The sequence below is a fragment of the Microcaecilia unicolor genome, chromosome 10, assembly GCF_901765095.1.
Source record: "Microcaecilia unicolor chromosome 10, aMicUni1.1, whole genome shotgun sequence".
Lineage (NCBI taxonomy): Eukaryota > Metazoa > Chordata > Amphibia > Gymnophiona > Siphonopidae > Microcaecilia > Microcaecilia unicolor.
The window spans coordinates 111,803,887-111,821,380 of record NC_044040.1 but is presented as its reverse complement, the minus strand read 5'-3'; the positions used below and the strand labels follow the sequence as shown (position 1 = coordinate 111,821,380).

General features: G+C 44.2%; 1 protein-coding gene across 2 annotated transcripts in view; it reads right to left on the bottom strand.

Annotated features, from left to right (window-relative positions):
- Nucleotides 1-17,494, bottom strand: part of MSL2 (MSL complex subunit 2) — a 328,314-nt gene that overhangs the window by 97,139 nt on the left and 213,681 nt on the right. The window contains exon 2 of one of the 2 annotated variants that reach the window (XM_030216360.1): nucleotides 9,038-9,087. The exons of the other annotated variant lie outside the window; for it this stretch is intronic. Within the exon in view, the coding sequence (XP_030072220.1) occupies nucleotides 9,038-9,047 (10 nt within the window). The 5' untranslated portion in view covers nucleotides 9,048-9,087. The remainder of the gene's footprint in view (nucleotides 1-9,037; nucleotides 9,088-17,494) is intronic. 2 annotated transcript variants of the gene reach the window in all.

Sequence of the window (17,494 nt, the reverse complement as noted above, 5' to 3'; positions counted from 1 at the left end):
TAACCAAACTGACGGAAGGGTTGGTAACCAAACAACTCGCAAACTATTTAAACAAATTCTCAATACTACACGATTCCCAGTCAGGATTTCGGTCCAACCACAGCACGGAAACAGTACTAGTTACTCTCATGAATACATTTAAACAAATGATTGCAACTGGCAAGAATATACTACTGCTACAATTTGATATGTCTAGCGCCTTCGATATGGTTGATCATGGGATACTACTACATATCCTCGAGTATTTCGGAATTGGAGGAAATGTTCTCAACTGGTTCAAGTGGTTCTTAACCACACGATCATATCAAGTGACATCTAATTCGACTACATCATCTACATGGACACCAGAATGCGGAGTTCCACAGGGATCCCCCCTATCACCGACTCTATTCAACTTAATGATGATACCCTTGGGCAAAACTACTATCAAACCAGAACCTTAACCCATACATATACGCAGATGACGTAACGATCTACATTCCATTTAAACATGATCTAAAGGAAATTTCCAATGACATCAACCAAAGCCTACATATCATGCACACATGGGCAGATGCATTCAAGCTGAAACTCAATGCAGAAAACACCCAATGCCTAATACTTACCTCACAACACAACATGAACAAATTCACCACCATTGACACACCAAAACTGAATCTTCCAATCTCGGACACCCTAAATATTCTTGGAGTCACCATTGATCAACACCTAACACTTGAGAGTCACGCAAAAAACACAACCAAGATGTTCCACTCAATGTTGAAATTAAAAAAAAAAAAGACCTTTCTTCCCAAGAACCGTCTTCCGCAACCTGGTACAATCAATGATACTCAGCCACCTAGATTATTGCAATGCACTCTACGCTGGTTGCAAAGAGCAAATAATCAACAAACTTCAGACAGCTCAGAACACTGCAGCTAGACTCATATTCGGTAAAACAAAATACGAAAGCGCTAAACCCCTACGAAAAAAGATGCACTGGCTTCCACTAAAAGAACGTATTAACGTTCAAAGTATGCACTCTAGTTCATAAAATTATTCATGGAGACGCACCAGCCTACATGTCAGACCTGATAGACCTACCACCCAGGAATGCTAAAAAATCATCCCGCACATTCCTCAATCTTCATTTCCCAAATTGTAAAGGTCTCAAATACAAACTAACACACGCGTCAACCTTTTCCTACCTGAGCACACAATTCTGGAATGTACTGCCGCGCAAATTAAAAACTATCTATGAATTAGCTAACTTCCAAGTTCTACTGAAGACTCATCTCTTTAATAAGGCATACAACAATGATCAACAAATATAAACTCCTATACGCATATCCAAAACTGCCTCTACTATGTCTACCTGCCAAAACACTACCATGTTTTCTCACTATCATGGTACCCAAGATCCTTTAGCTACTACTAAATGTATATTTTCTTATATAACTCTTATATATTTCTTAAATACTTCTTAATATGTTTGCTTGTTAATACACTATCATGTTTTATCATTATCATGCTACCCAAAATCCTTCAGTTATCACTCAATGTATACTTTTTCATGTACTTCTATTACTCATGATGTATTGTAAGCCACATTGAGCCTGCAAAGAGGTGGGGAAATGTGGGATACAAATGCAACAAATAAATAAAAATAACTACTGAACAGCACAAAATAATCAAACAAATATATCTCCCAACAATGTCCACTTCATGAGCAACTGGGACGAAATTTAGCAGAAAGACATTAAACAAAATGGCACCGCTAAAAACAAAAATGAAAAACAACCACGCCCTGGTTCAACGATGAGTTACATGAAATGAAAAAATTACGCAGAAAACTGGAAAGAACCTGGTCAAAACAAGTCAGAAACAAACAAAAACACATGGAGAAAAGCAATAAAACTATACAAACACAACATAAAAAGATCCAAAGCAGAATACTACAACAATTATGCAAGCCAAGAACAGTTGAATACAAAGAAAATGTATGCACTAATGAACTTACTAAACAAAGAAAAACTAAACACATAAAACACCGCCAACAGCAAACAAACTTGTGCAATACTTTGAATAAAAAATAACAAAATTAAGAACAAACCTTGCCCCAACACAGAGAACCCTCACGGATTTCCTACAAGAGCACGAGACCAACAATGATCTTATCAAGGCAGATAGAATCTGGTCCTCCTTCAAAACACCTGATTCAGTAAAAAAAACTAACAGCAAAATATGCAAATGCAAACTATCTACTAGATGGCTGCCCCAACTACCTGCTGAAAATCCCACCTGACTGGTTCATCAAATGCTTCACTGATCATTTAAAATACATGTTCTCAAAGGGTCAGTTCCTCATACACAATGGCAACAGACTACTCACACCAATCCCTAAAAACACTACTAACAAGATCAGTGACAATACAAATTATAGACCAGTCACGTCCATACCAATACTGACTAAAACGATGGAGCACAACAATTAATGGGATATCTGACACACTTCTCACTGCTCTCAATCTGGCTTCAAACCACATCACAGCACAGAGACTCATAACCATCAGAATATAATACTACTACAATTTGACACATCGAGTGCATTCGACGTAGTAGACTACGCCACAAGATGGCGTCGGCTTAAGACTCACCCGATTGAGCTCCGCGTATTAAGAATACGGGAAGCACTCAGTGTTGCCAAATAACTCTCTTGGTTGCTTCCAGTGCTACGGGACAGACGTGAGTGTAGTAGCCCTCGAATTGGATTACTAAAAATCCGGGCAGAACGCTGATCTCTATCCTGCATTCCACATCAGGAGTGACTATCCGGGCCTCCCTTCACAACAGATTACAAGAGGCCCACGAGCCTGTGACCACGGCTTGGCCCTATCTCCCCTACTAGCCAGCCATTAGTAGCATAATTGTTGGGTTTTCTTACTGAGCTGACTAAAAAGTAGATTGCGACGCTGTGATAACACTTCCAGAGTTCTTATCGCCTGTTATTCATCATCAAAGAAGGAGTAGGTCGGCCTTCCCCGGGCGGACCATCACGAGGAGCGTGCTGTTGGAAAAGAGCGCGTCGCTGGACAAAGCGCTTTCAGAGTTTTCACAGCCTGTTAGGCTTTCCTTAAGTGAGGCAGTTAGCTGCTCTGTCCCGGGCTTACTACAAAGAGCGTGCCGTTTGCGACTTTACTCCTGGATCCCCCCAGCTGCCCGTCTTGCCATCCCAGAATGGAACGGCATCAGGCCCACCAACATTCAGGAGCTCTCTGATCCCTAGCTGCCCAGTGTGCTGTACAAGTGCAGTACGGTACAAAGACCACCAGCATCCAGGAGCTTCCCCTGCCACCTGCCCGTGCCGAGCACAGTACAAAGCGGCACAAATACCACCAGCTTGGATCTTGAAGCAGCACCCTCAATGAGATGTTAAAGCTCTCTTCATCTTCCCGGACCATGAAACAACACTCTTAGTGAGACGTTGCAGTCTACAGCTTTCACCTTAAAAGTTCTCTTCATCATCTCGGTGAGACGTTGTAGTTCAAAGCTCTCACTTTCATCCTGGCTCCCGAAGTAGATGATCACTCCAGCTTCTACTGTCCAGTATTCAGCCAGTCATCACTGATTTTATCCTGGCTCCCAAAGTAGATGATCACTCCAGCTTCTACTGACCTGTATTCAGCCGGTCATCATCACTGATTTCCAGCCAACTCTTGAAGCAGATGATCACTGATTTCCATCCCAGCGCTCTAAGCAGATGATCACTCCAGATCTTACTGTCTTGTATTCAGCCGGTCATCATCACTATTTTCCAGATGATTACTGATTTCCATCACGACTTGAAGCAGCTGATTACCCCAGCTCTTACTGTATTGTATTCTGCCAGTCGTCATCACTGACTTCCAGACGGTCATCATCACTGTTTTTCCTAACAGTAATTCTTACTTTATTTTTATCCCTACTGACTCCAAACTGAATATAGTTAAATTTCTTTTAGTAACTTACTCCCTTATATTGATCCACCTAACATCATACACTCCACTTACTGGAAACAACATTAAAACGATCATACATAATCACCAAAGACTGTCCAGACACTTTACTCTGCACCATACTAGCAACCATCAAAATATTCCCAAACGTGGACAACATCTACAGTACCGAAAGAATGGCCTTAATAAATCTACTCAAATTAAGGAACGGACATTTACAAAAATTCACGCTCTACCTAACTCAGAAGCCCCCTTCCAAAATATCCAAGTGTGCTATATTAACGCCAGATCCGTAGTCAACAAAGTAACAATTTCAGACTGGATCACCTCAGAAAATCTTGATTTAATTTTCATCAATGAAAATTACTACTACGGATAACAGACACTTATTGGTCAGAAATTCCTTGGTCCGATCACTATAAACATAACTTATCCATACTCTGGCGGAGAAAGGGATCACACCAAACTCAAGAACATACAACTTTTAGCTCAAGAAGTCAAACAGATGCAATGGAGTTCTGGTTACAGATTTATGACAATGAATGGTCAGCATGCACGGATTTTATTCACTACCTTTCAGAATGGGACGCAAGATGCAGTAGCGTAGTAGACGTATTGGTACCCATAAAAACTAGATCAAAAAGAGTAAACTCGACACCATGGTTAAACGAAGAACTAAAAAAACTAAAGACGCAAACCAGGAAATTGGAACGTATATGGAAAAAAGGAAATAGCGAACACACATTCAAAAAATGGAAACAAGTCCAAAGAAAATATAAAATACGCAATTAGACAGGCCAGAAGGTCTTAATACAAATCTAAAATAGGTCATGATTACACAGATCTGAAGAAACTATTCCACGTTGTTAATAAACTTCTTGACACCAACTCAATTACCACAACCAGCACAGACATTCCATCTGCTGATAATCTTGCTAAATACTTCAATGAAAAAATATTAAAATTACAAAATTCACTCCCCCAGCAGATCTCCGACATTGAACATTTATAAGACACAAGCTAAGAAATTTTCTAAGAAACTCATTGAACGCGGATACTCGAAATGGACTGTTAAAAAAGCGTACAGGAGAGCAAAGTACAATAACAGAGATCTGCTATTGTCAGGAGCCTGTCAAAAAGAAAAAGAGGAAGATCTATGTACAATGGTTATGAAATACACGACTGCGAGTCCAAAGATTGCAAAAATCATAAGAAAACATTGGGAGATAATTCAGATACACCCTACTTTTAAGAACAGCAATCTTCGGATTGCATACGCTAGAGGGAAAAATTTAAAAGAAGAACTTAGTCCAGCATTATTTCCAAATAAGAGATTCACATGCAGGAAAATGACTGGCCATTACAAATGCGGCACATGCCAAATTTGTAAAATAACCATTGAAAACAAGAAATTCAGAGATGAATTAAATGACAAAGAATACCAGCTCAGGAACTTGACAGATCACGTAGTATATGTCATCAAATGCTCATGCAAAAAATTATACGTGGGCATGACCACGAGAGCATTCAAGATTAGGATGATGGAACATAGGTCAAACATCGCGAGAGGTAACATAAAGGAACCTCTGGTTGAACATTGTATCAACAAATAGATTTGAAGATTTGAGTTGTTGCATTTTAGACAGAGTATATGGAGATATAAGAGGTGGGAATAGAAAATTAATGTTGCAAAGAAGGGAAACGAAATGGACATACATATTAAGATCACTAGAACCATCAGGGCTAAATAATAAAATTGAATGGCATATGGTTTTTTTTGTTACATTTGTACCCCGCGCTTTCCCACTCATAGCAGACTCAATGCGGCTTACATGGGGCAATGGAGGGTTAAGTGACTTGCCCAGAGTCACAAGGAGCTGCCTGTGCCTGAATTGGGAATCGAACTCCGTTCCTCAGTTCCCCAGGACCAAAGTCCACCACCCTAACCACTAGGCCACTCCTACCATCAACACGCCCCTATGACGTATTTCCTTCAGAATCAGCTGTTCAACATTAAGCTATTTATAGAACTGTTCTGGTGTGTGACGCGCGCCATTTTCTTTTGTGGAAAGCAAACTGAAAGTTAGTATCACAGAGGTTTAAAGCCCAACCGCAAAATATGTGGAAATTAACTGAATCTGATGAAGCCACGTAAAGGTGAAACGGTGGCGCGCCGTTGGACTGAAGTTAAGTGTTGCTTCTTACATGGGCGCTTCTCTCTGAATATTTGCAATTTAGAGTATTTGCAATTCAGAATTTAGATTCAGGTTATTTTAAGTTGACCAGAAGTCAAAGTATTAAGCACTTTAGAAAATCACACATAAAAGAAGACGTTCACATGCATCCCGATGATATAGACTTACCAGTGGTTTATTTTTCCGTTGTTAACCTAAGACCTTGAGTCTGAGAGGTTTCTGAGGGATTGCCGCCTTCATTAAAATATTTATTACAGCGGTTTTTTTCTAGTGTTTCATTTGGATTTGTATAGAACATCCTTCTCACCCCAATACCAAAGAAAAAGACCAATGATATTACCAGCTACTGTCCAGTTGCTTCTATCCCACTGGTAGTCAAATTAATGGACAGCATGATGACTAAACAACTTATGAACTACCTGGACAGGTTTTCTATACTACACGATTCGCAATCTGGATTTCACTTCTTCTATAGTACTGAAACTGTCTTAGTCACTCTTCTGGCCAAATGTAAGCAAGAAATAGCTGCAGGCAAAAGTATACTTCTCCTCCAATTCGACATGTCTAGCTCATTTGATATAGTTAACCATAATATTCTACTAAATCTTCTTGATCACTTTGGGATTGGCGGAAATATACGTAGATGGATTAAAGGTTTCTTATCATCTAAGATCAGTGATGGCGAACCTAAGGCACGCGTGCCAGAGCACTCTCTGTTGGCACGCGCGCCGTCGCCTCAGCCAGTTCCAACCCCCCTCTGAATAAAAGTCATACATGCATCAGGCCTCCCTCCTACCCAGCACCAGGCCGCCTGAGCAGCAGGTCGCCCGCCCTCCAAGTAGCAGGGCCCCCCCTCCGAAATGTAAAAGTCATACCTGGTCGGGGTTAAGGCGGCAGCGGCAGTGAAAAGCGCTGGATCGGCGCGCCTTCAGCCTTCCCTTGTCTCTCAAGCGCGCCGAGCCAGCGCTTTTCACTGTGGCTGCTACGCCGCCTTAACCCCGACCAGGTATGACTTTTAAATTTCAGAGGGGGGGGGGGCCCTGATGCTCGGCGGGCGATCTGGTGCTCGGGCGGCCTGGTGCTGGGTGGAAGGGAGGGATGCCTGGTGCTTGGTGGGAGGGAGGAGTGCCACCGCCACCTGGTGCTTGGTGGGAGGGAGGGAGGGGTGCTTGGTGCTGGGTGGGAGGGATGCCTGGTGGGAGGATGGGAAGCCCTAGAAACGGAGTTAAGAGAACAGATAGAGAGCAGCAGAATCAGAGACTAGGACCAATATGGATAGAAAAACAAAATCACCAGACAACAAAGGTAGAAAAAAAAATCATTTTCATTTTAGTGTTTGGAATATGTCCAATTTGAGAATTTACATCTGCTGTCTTATTTTGCACTGGGTATACTGGAGCTGTAACAGCTTACAGAAATGATTTATAATGAAAAAAAATCAAGTTATTTTTTTCTCCTATACTAGTATAATATTTTCAATGATGTCTGTTTATATGCGCCTTGGCTGGTGTATCATAGGGGTAGAGTCATATGTGGTGACCCCGCCCATAATGAGTACCGGCACCTGTTATTCAGGTTAAATTGCGATAAATAATTAGATTTTGGGCACTTGGTCTCTGAAAAGTTCGCCATCACTGATCTAGATCATACCAACTAAAATCGAATTCACACATCATCGTCGTGGAAAGCAGTCTGCGGAGTCCCTCAGGGTTCTCCACTATCGCCAACACTCTAACATAATGATGATTCCTCTGGCTAAATCCTTATTCAGTCTAGGCCTTAACCCGTTTATCTATGCTGATGTTACAATTTTTATACCTTTCAGACACGACCTGACAGAAATCACCAATACAATCAAGATCAGTCTGAACACAATGGACGCATGGGCAAACTCATTCCAATTGAAACTAAAGACTGAAAAGACTCATTGCCTCATCCTTTCATTTCAACACAATAAGTTTAAACCAACAACCTTAAACATCCCAAACCACTCCCTTCCTATTTTGGATAGCTTAAAACTACTCGGCGTCATAATTGATCAGAACCTGACACTTGAAAGCCAAGTAAATTCCACCACAAAGAAAATGTTCCACTCAATGTGGAAACTTAAAACGTGTAAAACCTTTCTTCCCGTGAGATGTATTTCGCAACCTAATACAATCAATGGTATTAAGCCATTTAGATTACTGCAACGGAATCTATGCAGGTTGTAAAGAACTAATTAAGAAACTTCAGACCACCCAGAATACAGCAGCTAGACTGATCTTTGGAAAATCAAAATTTGAAAATGCCAAACCCTTTCGTAAAAAATTGCATTGGCTTCCCATCAAAGAACGCATTGCCTTCAAGGTTTGCACTCTGGTCCACAGAATTATTTACGGCGTAGTTCCTGGATACATGTTGAACCTAATAAATCTGCCACCCAGAAACAGTACCAGTCTATCCCGCACTTAAATTTACATTATCTAGACTGCAATGGTCTTAGATACAAATCAACTTATGCATCCAGCTTCTCTTACATAAGTACACAACTGTGGAATACACTGCCTAAAACCGTGAAATCAATTCATAACCATCTTAACTTCAGGAAGTCACTGAAAACCACCTTGTTTAAGAAGGCCTACCCCCTCAGACCCAACTTAATTTTCTACTTCCTGTGATACAGCAAAACTATGGACCATATTGGACTTTTTATCATATCTTTGTTGCCTTATACTCATGTTATTTATAGGTTTACTACTATCTTGTGTATTTGTATTTTACCGAACCGGAGCCTGCCTCTACGGTATTATGTAAGCCACATTGAGCCTGAAACTAAGTGGGAAAATGTGGGGTATAAATGTGTTAAATAAATAAATAATGACTTACTGGACAACATGGGAATCAGCGGCACAGTAGCAGCTTGGATCAATGGATTCCTAAGATCAAGATCATACACAGTGAAGATGGTCAACCAACTTTCTTTTTTTTATTTTTACAATTTTTACATTAATTTCAAGAGTACATCTTGATTGGCAAAGATGATTAACAGAGGAAAGGAATTACTAACATAATTCTATAATTTCCCATGTTACATTTGAAAAGAGAACGGGGAAAAACTTCAAAAGAAGGAACAACATATTTAAAGGCTAACATTTACTTTCTCTCTTTTCAAACTCAGTATATTATTCATCTATAGTCCACAACCTAGGAGGCATATCACAATACATAAGTAATTATAAATAATAAACTTAAGATTCCTTCTTTTAGGAAATTAAGGAATGAGAAGGAGTTTCAAGAGTTCAAATATTTTACCAAGTAGATGTAATCATTTGTCTTGGCTGTGCTGGAGGTAGTAGGGCTATTTTAGAGTCCAAAAAGGAATTAAATTGTGTAGGATCAAAAAAATAAATACTTTACAGAATTTAATTTAACAAAGCATTTACATGGAAAGTTTAACAAGAAGAGAGCTCCCAATTATTGTATCTTGAAGCGTAATTTAAGAAATTCTTTATGCCATTTTTGGGTTGCTTTACAGATATCAGGAAACATTCTTATTTTATAGTTCATAAAAAGTTGTTCTCTATGTAAGAAAAACTGTTTAAGGATCCAATCTCTGTCCGGTTGTAATACAAAGGAAACTATTAAGGTCATTGGGATTACTCCCAAATTATCATCTTCCAAAGTTTGTGTCAGGTTCAAATCCAAAATATCAAATGGTGTTTCAGTTTCTTGATCCTCTAGTTGTTGATTCTCCTTTTTTTTTAAATGGTAATAAGTATTAAATTTTTGATATTGGAGGGTATGCCTTTTCTGGAATCTTCAAAACTTCACCTAAGTATCTTTTAAAAGTTATTAATGGAGCTATCAAAGACTGCTTTAGGAAGTTTATCAATCTAAGTATATTGTATCTCTGTGTACTCTCCAAGTTTTCTATTTTGTTCTGGAGATATTGGTTTTCTTTAATTAAATTGGTTTATATCTGTTGAACCTTTTGTATTTCTTTCACGTTATTTTCCATTGATTTTTCCAAGGTTTGTATTTTTCCTTCTAAGATTGGTATTTTATTTAATGAAGGCTGAGATTGATCAAATAATAAAGACAATTTTTGTGAAAATAAAGCTTCCAGTTTCTTTAGTGCTTCCCAAATGGTTTCTAAAGTTATATTATCTGGCTTCTCTCCCAGTAAAGACTTACTCAATTGTTCTGAATATGTAGTTTGCTCTAGCGGTCCCACTTCCTTCAGCTGCTGGTCTCCAGTCAAGGCTCCCCCTTCCTTTAGTTACTACTACTACTACTATTTAACATTTCTAAAGCGCTACTAGGGTTACGCAGCGCTGTACAATTTAACATAGAAGGACAGTCCCTGCTCAAAGAGCTTACAATCTAATGGACAAATGTACAGTCAGTCAAGTAGGGGCAGTCAAATTGGGGCAGTCTAGATTTCCTGAAAGGTATAAAGGTTAGGTGCCGAAAGCAACATTGAAGAGGTGGGCTTTGAGCAAGGATTTGAAGATGGGTAGGGAGGAGGCTTAGCGTAGGGGCTCAGGAAGTTTGTTCCATGCATAGGGTGTGGTGAGGCAGAATGGGCGGAGCCTGGAGTTGGCGGTGGTGGAGAAGGGTACTGAGAGGAGGGATTTGTCCTGTGAGCGGAGGTTTCGGGTGGGAACGTAAGGGGAGATGAGGGTAGAGAGGTAAAGAGGGGCTACAGACTGAGTGCATTTGTAGGTAAGAAGAAGAAGCTTGAACTGTATGCGGTATCTGATCGGAAGCCAGTGAAGTGACCTGAGGAGTGGGGTGATATGAGTATAACGGTTCAGGCGGAATATAAGACGTGCAGCAGAGTTCTGAATGGATTGAAGGGGGGGATAGATGGTTAAGTGGGAGGCCAGTGAGGAGTAGGTTCCAGTAGTCAAGGCGAGAGGTGATGAGAGCGTGGATGAGAGTTCGGGTGGTGTGCTCAAAGAGGAAAGGGCGAATTTTGCTGATGTTAACGAGGAAGAAGCGACAGGTCTTGGCTGTCTGCTGGATATGCGCAGAGAAGGAGAGGGAGGAGTTGAAGATGACTCTGAGGTTGCGGGCAGATGAGACGGGGAGGATGAGGGTGTTATCAACTGAGATCGAGAGCGGAGGAAGAGGAGAAGTGGGTTTTGGTGGAAAGACGATAAGCTCGGTCTTGGCCATGTTCAGTTTCAGGTGGCGGTTGGACATCCATGCAGCAATGTCGGATAAGCAGGCCGATACCTTGGCCTGGGTCTCCACGGTGATATCTGGTGTGGAGAGATACAGCTGGGTGTCATCAGCATAAAGATGATACTGGAAACCAAGAGATGAGATCAGTGAGCCCAGGGAAGAGGTGCAGATTGAAAAAAGAAGGGGTCCAAGGACAGATCCCTGGGGAATTCCAACAGAGAGCGGGATGGGGGTGGAGGAAGATCCATGAGAGTGTACTCTGAAGGTGCGGTGGGAGAGATAGGAGGAGAACCAGGAGAGGACAGAGCCCTGGAATCCAAATGAGGACAGTGTGGCAAGAAGTAAATCATGATTGACAGAGTCAAAAGCGGAGGATAAATCGAGGAGGATAAGGATGGAGTAGTGGCCTCTGGATTTGGCAAGGAACAGGTCATTACAGACTTTAGAGAGTGCTGTTTCTTTCGAGTGTAGAGGGCGAAAACCGGATTGAAGTGGGTCGAGGATGGCCTGAGAGGAGAGGAAATCAAGGCAGCAGCTGTGAACGGCGCGCTCAAGTATTTCGGAGAGGAAGGGTAGGAGGGAGATGGGGCGGTAGTTGGAGGGACAGGTAGGGTCAAGTGATGATTTTTTTGAGGAGAGGTGTGACTACTGCGTGCTTGAAGGTGTCAGGGACAGTTGCAGTGGAGAGAGAGAGGTTGAGGATATGACAGATGGAGGGGGTGACAGTATGAGAGATGATGTTAAGTAAGTTGGTGGGGATGGGATCAGAGGAACAAGTTGTGCATTTCGAGGAGGAAAGAAGGCGGGCGGTTTCCTCCTCGGTGATATCAGGGAAGTGCTGTAGTCCTCGGCAGACTTCCATCCGGGTTGGGTCCCGCTCCGATAATCCCCTCCCACCTCTTGGGAACTAGGGGTTTCTCGGTGCCTTCTCGGCGTGTCTGCTGGCATGGGTGGAGCTAACCGTTGATCGGGGCTCAGCATTGTTTCTGCCTCCAGGCGGAGAGGTGGCTCACCTTCCCCTGCACTCTCCGACATCGGAGTTCTAGCACCCGATACTGCTCTTGGATTAAAGAAATGCTCCAAATTGCCAACCGACGGCAGAGCAGGAGTTGCGGGGCTCACTCTCTGCCTGCCCCTCCTCTTAGGCATGTCAAAAATGTTCGCGAGAAAAACAAGGTATTTTGAATAGGAGCGTCTTCTCAAAGCTCCTTCTACTACTACTACTTGACATTTCTATAGCGCTACTAGGGTTACGCAGCGCTGTACATTTTAACAAAAAGGACAGTCCCTGCTCAAAGGAGCTTACAATTTAAAGAACAAAATGACAAGTTGGGCAGTCTAGACACCATCTTGCCTCAAGCATGAACTGCGGGATCTCACGAGGCTCCCATATCACCCATACTATTCTACACAGTATTGGCACCGCTCGGGAAGAAACTTGAAAGAAATGGGACTAAACCAGCATTTAACCAAACTGTGCGCCACAGCACCCCAGTGCGCTGTGGCGAACTCAAGGGGTGCCATGAGGCAGATGGGATGTTCTCAGGCAAGCGCCAGGAAATCACTTAATAATGTCAACATATTTAAACAAAGTTGCATGGCGTTCCAGGAACTCTACATGGCTGGGGCAAGCTACTGATCACAGCACACTTGATTGGTCATGGAGCCTGTCTGGCTCCTAAAAGGGCAATCCTGATTGGGAAGCAAGGCATGAGGCTTTTTGTTTTCAAATCAGGATCGCCCTTTGAGGCGCCAGACAGGCTCTGGTGACCAATGGCAGTTGAGCTGTAATCAGTAGTAGTCCTCCGTCGGTGAGAAAGATTTTGTACGCAGCTGGCAGAGAGAAAGCGATAAAGGTATGCACAATTAATCCAGACCCTGTAAAAACAGCATTAAAAAAAATCACGAAACCAAGGGGAGGCTTCTGGGTTAGCGACAGGCACCATGTGGGAACTGCTGTCAGCTGCCAGGGACACACTCAAACAGAGGGATATTGTGGGGTGGGTGGTGGAGAGAGGAGATATGCTGGAGGAATGAGCGCATAAGTGTTGGACATGAGCTGGAAGAGGAGAGGGGGTAAAATCTTGTATATAGGGGTTGAGGGAAGGGTGAGATGCTGCATGGAGAGGGGCCAGAGAGGGAGAAATGTTGGACATACAGGTGGAGGGAAGGGAGAAATGGTGCATAGGGGAAGGAGGGAAAAAGACTGGATATGATGTATAGCGGGGGGGGGGGGGGGGGGGGGGGGGGGGGGGGGTGCAGTAGAGACCTGTGTGGCATAGAGGGGGTGCTGCAAAATAAAAATCTCAGATACTAAGGTGCCTTCAACCAAAAAAGTTTGGGAACCACTGGACTAAACCCTCCATATATGCTGACGACATCACCATATACACATCTTTCAGGGACAATATTTCAGAGATAGCGGACAAGATAAAAGAATGCCTGAACCTCATGGAAAACTGGGCTAAAACATTTAAACAAACTAAACAAACAAAACTAAATTCCTGGTTTTATCCAGCCCATACAACACATCCTACCAACAAGTCACAATAGACAAAAACAACATATCCCTAGAACCCAAACTAAAAATGGGAAAATTAAGTTCTTACCATGATAATTTTCTTTCCTTTAGTCATAGCAGATAAGCCATTACGTATGGGTTGTGTCCATCAACTAGCAGGGGCAGATAGAGAGCACTCAACTTTCACAGTGCCTCATGGCCACTAGCTCCATTGCCTCTTCCGTATTGAAGCTTCCAAAGCAGTATGGCAACCGCAATGGGAATAACATGAACTTTCCTCACAGCGAACGTGGCCCCCTTAACAAGGGCATAAACTCACAACAAGAGGGAATGAACTCATCCTCCTGGAGGGAATAAACTTGTCCTCCACTTTGTATAAACGGAGGGAATACTTGCATCCTCCTGATGGAATAACTCATCCTCCCAAAATTATGAACTGGAGGGAATGAACTTATCCTCCTATCACTATAACAAGAATCCTGAAGACTGTTTTTCCCGACTCCCCAAGGAAGGAATATAACTTCAGAAACAGAACAGCACCTAAAATCAGAATCACTGCAATACAGACAATCATACATGGCTTCATCTGCTATGACTAAAGGAAAGAAAATTATCATGGTAAGAACCTAATTTTCCCTTCCTTGTCATCAAGCAGATGAAGCCATTACGTATGGGATGTAACAAAGCAATCCCTAATAGGGTGGGAACAAGCCCACCACGCGCTAGCACCTGTGCTCTAAAACGCGCATCCCTCCTGACAGCCAAATCCAGCTGTAATGTCGGGCGAAAGAGAGCTTAGAAGCCCATGTTGCAGCACTGCAAATCTCATGAAGAGATAGTGCTCCAGTTTCCGCCCAGGAAGAGGAAATCGCTCTTGTGGAATGTGCCTTAAAGGCTTCAGGCGGAGCCCGGCCAGACAGCAGATATGCTGAAAAGATAGCTTCTTTGAGCCAACGGGCAATAGTGGCTTTAGACGCTGAGACCCTCTGCGAGGACCTGCAAACTGCACAAAAAGATTATCAGAGGTCCTGAAAGAATTTGTAATTCGCAGATACTGCAACAGAGTCCTGCGCACATCCAAAGGTGCAACTCCCAAATGAATCTGGAAACTCCTCCGCAACAAAAGGAGGGAAGAAAAACAGGCTGGTTTAGGTGAAACGCTGAAACCACCTTAGGCATGAAGGAAAGCATGGTCCGAACCGTGACCCCTGACTCTGAGAATTGCAGAAAAGGGTCTCTCTACAGGACAGCGCCTGGAGCTCTGACACCCGTCTCGCCGAGGTAATGGCCACTAAAAAGACGGCCTTCCGTGTCAAATCTTTCTCTGAAGCGGTTCAAAGGGAGCCCCCTGAAGGGCCTTCAATACTAACCCCAGGTTCCAAGCTGGACAAGGTGCCCGCACGAGAGGACGGAGCCGAAGCACCCCTCTAAAAAACCATGCCACATCTGGATGAGCAGCTAAGGACACGCCTTCAACCTTGCCACGCAGGGAGGCCAATGCTGCCACTTGCACCCGCAGGGAATTATAGGCCAAGCCTTTGTGTACACCATCCTGCAAAAAGTCCAGAATCGGCGAGACAGGAGCCCACAACGGAGAAAGCGCTCTTGAAATACACCAGACTTCAAACTGGAGCCAAATCCTGGCATAAGCCACGGAACTGGAACACTTACGGGCCCTGCAGGAGAGTGGAAATTACCTTATTTGAGTAGCCTTTATCTCTCAATTGCGCCCTCTCAATCGCCATGCCATAAGACCAAAGCGGCAGGCGTCCTCCATGGCCACCGGACCCTGTGACAACAGGTACAGAACCAGAGGTAACGGAAAGGGAGCCTCCAACAGCATCTGTCGGAGGTCTACATACCAAGGCCTCCTGGGCCAATCCGGGGCGATGAGCACCACTTCTCCTGGATGCAGCCGAATCCGCAGGAGCACTCGCCCTATCAAGGGCCACGGAGGGAAGACATACAGCAAGCCCAGGGGCCAGGGTTGAGCCAAGGCATCCAACCCGGCAGCGCGAGGATCTCTCCGTCTGCTGAAGAAGCACGGGACTTTGGCATTGGAACTGGTCGCCATAAGATCCATCACTGGCTTGCCCCATTGGCACATATCTGCAGGAATACATCGTCTGCTAAGTTCCCACTTCCGCTGGATCGATCTGATGCTTGCTTAGATAGTCGGCTTCCACGTTGCTCTGACCTGCAATGTGAGCTGCTGACAGGGACTGTAGATGCAGCTCAGCCCTGTGGCAAATTTGTTCGGCCTGCGCGGCTAGAGCTCTACAATGAGTGCCGCCTTGTCGATTTATGTAGGCCACTGCTGTCGTGTTGTCCGACATCACTCGGACAGCCAATCCTTCCAGGGTCACTTGAAAGGCCAGAAGAGCCAGAAACACCGCTTTCAACTCCAGGCGGCTGATAGACCACTCCGACTCCTCGGGCGTCCACAGACCCTGGGCATGCTTCCCCTGGCAATGTGCGCCCCAGCCCTTCAGGCTGGCATCTGTCACCACTAGGCACCAATCGGGGAGCGCCAGCGGCATTCCCCGCCGCAACATGCTGTCCAAGAACCACCACTCCATACTGAGGCGGGCTGCAGGGAGCCAAGAAAGTCTGCACTGAGATACTGGAGACCATCGTTGAAGTAGAGAATACTGTAGAGGTCTCAGGTGCACTCTCGCCCATGGCACCACATCCAAGGTGGCCGTCATCTATCCCAACAGCTGGACAATGTCCCAAGCTCGCGGGCGGGGCATCCTCAGGAGCAGACGGACCTGATTCTGAAGCTTGCATCGCCTTTGCTTGGGAAGAAACACATAGCTCGAGGCTGTGTCGAACCTGGCCCCCAAATATTCTAGAGATTGCGAGGGGGTCAGGTAACTTTTGGCCATATTGACGACCCAGCCAGAGATTGAAGGACTGAAACCACTCTGGCTGTAGCTAGATGACTCTCTTTTCTGAGTCTGCTCTGATGAGCCAGTCGTCTAGGTACGGGTGAACCCGGATACCCTCTCGCCTGAGAAAGGCAGCTACTACCACCATTACCTTGGAGAAGGTTCGGGGAGAGCTGTGGCGAGGCCAAAAGGCAAGGCCCGAAACTGGAAATGTTTTCCCAACACCACAAACCGCAGAAACTTCTGGTGCGGGGTCCAAATTGGTATGTGAAAGTAAGCTTCTTTCAGGTCCAGAGACGTGAGAAACTCTCCTGGCTGTACCGCCGCAATGACGGAGCGCAGGGTTTCCATGTGAAAATGCTGCACTCTTAAGGACTTGTTTAGCTCTTTTAAGTCCAGGATCAGGCGAAAAGACCCGCCTTTTCGTGGCACCACAAAGTAAATGGAGTAGCGGCCTAGACCTTGTTCGGCGGGAGGCACCGGCGTCACAGCCCCTATCTGGCACAGACTGTGCAAAGTCTCCTCTACCACCGCCCGTTTGGCGGCAGAACTGCATCGGGACTCCACAAACACGTTTCTCACTGGGGCATCGAATTCTATTCGGTATCCGTCTCTGATCAGGTCCAAGACCCACTGATCTGCGGAGATTTTGGTCCACTCCTCGAAAAAGAGGTAAAGTCTTCCTCCGATGACAGGAAACGAGGAGGGGGCTGGCGCACCATCATTGAGAGGGTCGCCCCT